Raw genomic sequence first — 6000 nt, forward strand, 5'->3', positions numbered from 1 at the left:
TATGAATATAGTATATTTAACATAATACTATAATTTCGAACTTTAAATTATTTGTAATAATTTAAATTAGAAATCCAATTCTTTTTGACAACTAGAGTAGAATATATATATATATCTGTTTTTAAACATAATAGAAGATATATTTCTAGGTGAATATAATATACATGTGAAATAAAATATATTTGCTCTAAAATAAGTAAAAGTTTAGAAGAATAAATTATTCAAAATAATTAATTATTTGTCTAACAAATCTTACATAATTAATTATTAATTTATTTTTTCTTTAATTTTAAGAATTATCCAGTTATCGTTTAAAATTTTATAGTAAAATATATTCGTATCGTATTATATATAAAACTTGCTCCTCCGGAGCCTACATCGATCCGTGTTGAGTATTCCTCTCCTCTCAAACTTCCATCATCAGTATCTGAATCGAGAATCAAACAGGAAAGCGTAAATGCAGAGTGGTTGCAGCATCCGAGCTTTGTGGATTCTCAACAATCAGGTCACTGTTGTTTTCTCAAGGTAGTGTTTTTCTTACTGTCTCGCTTTTTCTTCATATTTTTTGAATTTGTGATGTAAAAGATCAAGTGATGAATTCAATGTTTCAATATTTTGAAAATAAACAACAGGAAGTTTCCGGTGGTGGAGTGAAGGTGACTCGTGGCATGCGACAGGAAAGTGAAGATAATTTTAAGTATAATTCCTTTCCTTGTGAATCGGAGTTAGCTGCTGCCTTCATTGATCGCAAAAAGAGGTTAATCCGAAACGTTTAGCAGAAATTGATTCTTTCTTTGAACTGTGTACGCAGAAAGTTCTGTTTTTGTTTATTCAATATTTCACATTTTGTTTGAAAATAAAGCGAATAACGTTAGTTTTGACCTCGCTCTATTAATCAAGTCTATATTTTGAGGGCGGTGTTTGCTGGAATTGCTGTAGTTATGAGTTTTCACATACTCGAGTTGTCTATATTTGTTAACCAGCAAAGTATCTCTTTCTTTTTATTTTCCTACTGTAAAAAGTTCAAACCATCACATTTCACCATTGATCTGAATCAAATAGTCTGGTGGACTGCCATAGAGCGTGTGCAGCACTTCTGTGGAAGGACGGAGTGTTAGACTATATCTTGACAGTTTCTTTTGTTTGTTTAAAGCCTTAGTAATCCGGCTCTTGTGGTAATTAGGAAGTATCACGAATATCAAAATAAGTATTATATGTTAGAACTTTGACCATTTGGGAACATGTGGATGTATGGTTTTAGTTATCTTGTGTTTCTAATTATACTGGGGTGGTGGTTGTATAAGCACTCTCATGTCACTCGCAAGCACAAGTTATGTATATATTATATCAGTATATTGTGTCCTGATTTTGCATTGAAAGCGTTCCTGACTTATTTTTAAATTATTTAACTATTATTGCTATGTTATTCTGCATTAGTGGCCTGTCATTGTTGGTAACAAGAAAATTTGTGTTATTCTTTTATGGTGGTTAATTAATTTTTTAGGGGAAGATATGGTAGCAAGAAGTCATCATTCCATCATGATAACTAGTAATAAGATCTATTTGGATTGTCATTTTATTCAATTTGGCTTACAGATCAACTTTACATTCCTTAAATTTGTGTGTGATGTGTTATTTACTTTTCAGTTTGTTAGTTGGAGTTGAACTCATCCAGTTGAATTTCTTGTGATCCTTTTGGCGGTGGTTAGGCATTGGCCATAGAATATATGGCTGTAGTTATTTTTTTCAGTATGAGGTTATATTTTTCAATTTCTTATTGATATCATACATGTGATGTATTATGTAAGTACTTGGGCATATTAGCATTTCATAACTGATTGAATAAATAAATTCAGGGAGGGGTCTGCTCGTGGATTCGGTCTTCGTTTAAGACAGTTTACTAAAGGATCAGATTCATGGGTTGATGATCCAATTACTCGTTACATAACTAGCTTGCATATCAATAATGAAGAGAAATCGGATATTTATCTCTTGTGGCCTCTGGTCTTACAATTGAAAGGTCCATATACTGTACTTGTTTTGCCTCTGATTGAGCCTCATCATTTGAAGACCTATTCAAGAATGTGCAATAGTTCTGACCGTGGGAGTGCTATCAGAGAGCAAGAGAATATTTCTTAAATCCTTCTTGAACTTCCATCCATCACAGGGTATGGTAAGTTTTACTCTTTAGGTGTTGATGAGTCTTTTTATCATTTCCTTTTTATGCCATGAATTTGTGTATGCGAATGTAGTACTCCCCACCCTTCCTGATGTGTTTTCTTCTCGTACATTTGGACTTACATGTTCAAAGATGTTTGCATGTCAGCTTCTTCCTTTGGATTGGATGTTTGTATGTGGTGAATACGAATTATATACCACTTGTGATTTAGTTGCTACTTGCTAGTTTCGATTTAGGGACTTATCAATTGTTTTTTTTTTTGGGGCGATTATTGCTTAATCAATCAGTGTTTCAGTTAATGGCTTTGGTTTCATGCTATTTCTTTCTTGTCTTCTATTTTTTTAATTTTGAATTTGTTGTGAGCTGAAATTAGAAATAATTGTTGGCATAAATCTGTTTTAATTTTCTAATGGCGCGCGAGCTTAAAGTCAAGATTTGAAATCTTTATTTAAACCCAAAAAATCGAACTATTTAACTCTATGATAGTTTAAATTATGCATTCATTTAACACGTAGAGATAGAGATGGATACGGTAATTGTTCGGAGTTTTACTGTTAAATTTAATTTGAGACAATAATCTGCTTGTTTCGTGTTAAGAGCTGGAAATTTATGGTTAAAGTTTTGCTTTAATATAATTTGAGTTGTCGACTTAAACAAAGACGGCTCCAAAATTCACAGCAACACACACAAACTCACAACTAGCATAATTTGTGACGCACTATAATTTCAGACAATTACAGAGATTATAATGAACAAAAAACAACTACCTGTGTCCTAATTTAAGGAAAAAAGAAATGAAAAGCTATGCTAATCCTGAACTTTATAATGCAAAATGGAGAAATCTGTTCACCTCTAGCACCATTTTACTCTCTAGTAAATCCATCTGTTCCTTTACCGAAAATCTACACTTTGTGTCACTCTCTTATCTTATACATACAAAGAGTTTGAAACTACTTCAAATTCTATGGACAAATCGATATCTCATCTCACATCTTGTGTATGTTACGTAATTTTGTGTTAAATTTCTTATTATAACCGTGTTACAAAGGCACATGACATGTGAATGAAAATGGAGACGATATACCGATTTTATATCAGAATTTGGATCACCCATATGGTTCTTGACAATCAAGTCAGACCATCATTAGTCTTCTAACGCAACACGAGAGGAACGGTAGAGATCGTATGGCGCCCACAGGTAATCGACGGTGCACGTCCTCCTTGAGTCCAATCTCAACCATGGTTTACCTTTACCACTCCAATGTAGGAGGCTGATTGGGCCAGGGTGAAGTCCTCTACATTTGCCTTCTAAATTGTCTCCCCCTAAACCGTGCTGATTCCACCTATGATCCACTTGCTTAATGTTACCTGCAAAAATAAGTAAAATAGGAGGCAATGATCCCAAATGATATATTCTTTTTTGCTTTTGTACTGCCATCCATTCCTCTACCTTCTGGGTGTATCCTCCTTTCCTCCACTGATCGACATCCACCACCATAACACCGGTGTTAAAATAGCATGGATGCCGTCCCTCAAAAGTCCTAGACAAATTCACGTCCGACCAAAAAGCGTCGGTGAAATAATATGTGAAATTTGCATGGCAGTACTCCGGTGCGGCCAACACCTTGTTGCCTAAATCTACACCCCATAGTTTTGCTATATCATCCACGACTATGATGTCCGAATCTAAATATATCACACGTCCTACGTCTATAGGGAGGATGTCAGACATGTATATTCGTGCATAATTTAGGGGCTGGTCCAGGGCTTGCCTTATAGATTTAGATATCTTCCCACGAACCCTATTTGAATCAAAATGGTACATCTTGAAGGTGAGGTAAGGGAAGGTGGACTTGATCAAAGAAAATATTTCTAGCTCGAGATGTGCAGATAGGAAGTGGAATGAGACATTCTCAGGGCACGTGGAATGCTGCAAGATTGATAACACAGCTGCAATCGTTCCTCTAATGTAATTTGAATCAAGAGGCATGACAATGTGGATTATGTCATCTTTATTCGAGCTGCATGTATCACCATTGCGAAATGCCGGTGCTTCCCGAAAGGCAGGAATGGTGGTGGCAGAAGGCGTTGGTTTTTGGACAATGTGGAGGCGGATGGCGGCGGCGGTGTTTGTGGTGGGGTGGAGGAGGAGGAGAGACAGGAGGCCGAGGAGGGGGAAATGAGAAGAATGGGAGCTCCAAAAGGCCATCCTGTCTAAAATTAGAACTTTTATTGTTTGTTTTTTTGGTTTTGTATTGTGGTTAGGGGCTTTATATTTGGAGGGGAAATCTATGTCTAATAAGTAACCAATAGAAGTTGGTAGTTGAGTTTTGTGAATATAAGAGAGAGGTGTACGAAATTTTTGGAGGCAAAGAAGGAAAATCGGATTCTTGTTTGACTGTGGAAGACTTTGGTTAAATTTGGTGGAATGGGAAATTAGGAACAATATTTATTCGAATTAATAACTAAAAGGGATGAAACCCTTTTTTTTTTTTTACCGTCCATTTATGTCATACAGAGGGAAAATAATTAAACACCCTTTTTAATTTATATAGCAAGTGAATTATCAACCTCGTGTGCAAATGTTGTACCATCATTAAACATGAATATTCCTTTGGTAGTTGAATATATATGTAAATTGGTTGCAATTAGGGACGTAAACGAATCAAACCATTCGCGAGCTCTTCGGAGCTCACCTCGATAAAAAGTTCGTTTATTAATCATATCAAGTCAAGCTCGAGGTTGACAAATTAATAAAACCAAACTCAAGCCTTAGGTTATTCGGTTCGTGAGCTCGCAAATATGTTCGTAATAGACTAGCAAGTTAGTCTTAGATGAAGTGAATCTCACATTCTTACCGGAACATTAAAAGATTATCTCAAAGAAACTGAAAATTATTTATTTATCTTTACATTAGGCTGACCGTGACATGTCCAAATTCAATTTTATATATTACACACATATATTAGAGTTTGACTAAAAAAAAATTTACTACTATATTAGAGTCCGAGACAATTTATTTATTGAGAAAGCAAAAAAAGAGTCAGAAACCATATTTATTATGTAAATTAGTTTTTAATGCTTGAAATGAATATGCAAGGAATAATATTGTAACTCTTGAAAATAAGAGATTGAGTGTTGAAAATAAGAGTTGTAAATATTGAAAATTAGTGTGTGATGATGTATTTATTTTTGGATTATTTTCAAAAAAAATTCTATAAATAGATCTATCAATTTGTGAAGAAAAATACAATTGAGCAGACAAAATTTTATAAAGTGTGTAGTTTAATATATTTTGAGAGTTTGAGATTTTTTTACTGTAAATTTTTACTTTTAATAGTAACAATTCGTTAATAATCATCATTGTTTACCTAAAAAGTCAAATCTGAATTTAGTGTGTAACATTACCAAATTCTATTTACTATTTAATTGATTGAGTTAATTTTTTTTTTTGGAAAATTAAAAGTGATAGAGACATATTTTTTAAATTAAATATATTAATTAAACTAAAAAGAAGATCATTTTTAGAACTTCGCTTTTTAAATTAGACATAAAACCGAACGGGTATATTTAGCGCATTTTGCTTTATCTCATTCTTCTCGTTCATGTTGGATGGAGGGTTTTTATCATTCGTAATTGATGGATGTAACTATTGTTGATTTAATTAATGTATAATATCTGATTTCTCCTTAAAAAAAAAAAAAAAAAAAGAAATTGGGAATTGGTATATAACAAGTGTATAGAATGCGTCATCAAGCTTATAATTGAAAAATTAAAAAACTAATTGAAATTTAAATGTAATCATTGCCCCCATATGTAAT

At 33.4% G+C, this 6000-nt stretch overlaps 2 protein-coding genes across 3 annotated transcripts; one reads left to right on the forward strand and one right to left on the reverse strand.

Moving 5' to 3' along the window:
* Window positions 1-135: 135 nt before the first annotated feature.
* LOC140969605 (AP-5 complex subunit mu-like) lies at window positions 136-2422 on the forward strand. The gene is made up of 4 exons (XM_073431002.1): window positions 136-166; window positions 393-525; window positions 633-757; window positions 1857-2422. Coding segments are annotated over exons 1-4 (543 nt in total). The 5' UTR covers window positions 136-164; the 3' UTR covers window positions 2140-2422.
* Window positions 2423-3103: 681 nt separating this feature from the next.
* LOC140969604 (probable galacturonosyltransferase-like 4) lies at window positions 3104-4675 on the reverse strand. 2 transcript variants are annotated; one of them, XM_073431001.1, is made up of 2 exons: window positions 3630-4675; window positions 3104-3547 (listed from the first exon to the last, which is right to left on the reverse strand). In XM_073431001.1, the coding sequence occupies exons 1-2, from the start codon at window positions 4386-4388 to the stop codon at window positions 3503-3505; spliced, it is 804 nt and encodes a 267-aa protein (XP_073287102.1). In that variant the 5' UTR covers window positions 4389-4675; the 3' UTR covers window positions 3104-3502. The 2 variants fall into 2 exon arrangements, with proteins under 2 accessions (XP_073287102.1, XP_073287101.1); XM_073431000.1 differs by having other exon boundaries at window positions 3104-4660.
* Between the last annotated feature and the right edge of the window lie 1325 nt (window positions 4676-6000).

Source organism: Primulina huaijiensis, unplaced genomic scaffold (assembly GCF_012295235.1).
Source record: "Primulina huaijiensis isolate GDHJ02 unplaced genomic scaffold, ASM1229523v2 scaffold42415, whole genome shotgun sequence".
In the NCBI taxonomy this organism is placed as follows: domain Eukaryota; kingdom Viridiplantae; phylum Streptophyta; class Magnoliopsida; order Lamiales; family Gesneriaceae; genus Primulina; species Primulina huaijiensis.

Excerpts from the sequence above, each read along its gene's own strand:
- LOC140969605 (XM_073431002.1), top strand. Across the intron at positions 526-632 it reads GTCACTGTTGTTTTCTCAAG|GAAGTTTCCGGTGGTGGAGT; the intron begins GTAGTGTTTTTC and ends AATAAACAACAG. Across the intron at positions 758-1,856 it reads TTCATTGATCGCAAAAAGAG|GGAGGGGTCTGCTCGTGGAT; the intron begins GTTAATCCGAAA and ends AAATAAATTCAG.
- LOC140969604 (XM_073431000.1), bottom strand. The coding sequence starts at position 4,388 with ATGGCCTTTTGGAGCTCCCATTCTTCTCATTTCCCCCTCCTCGGCCTC.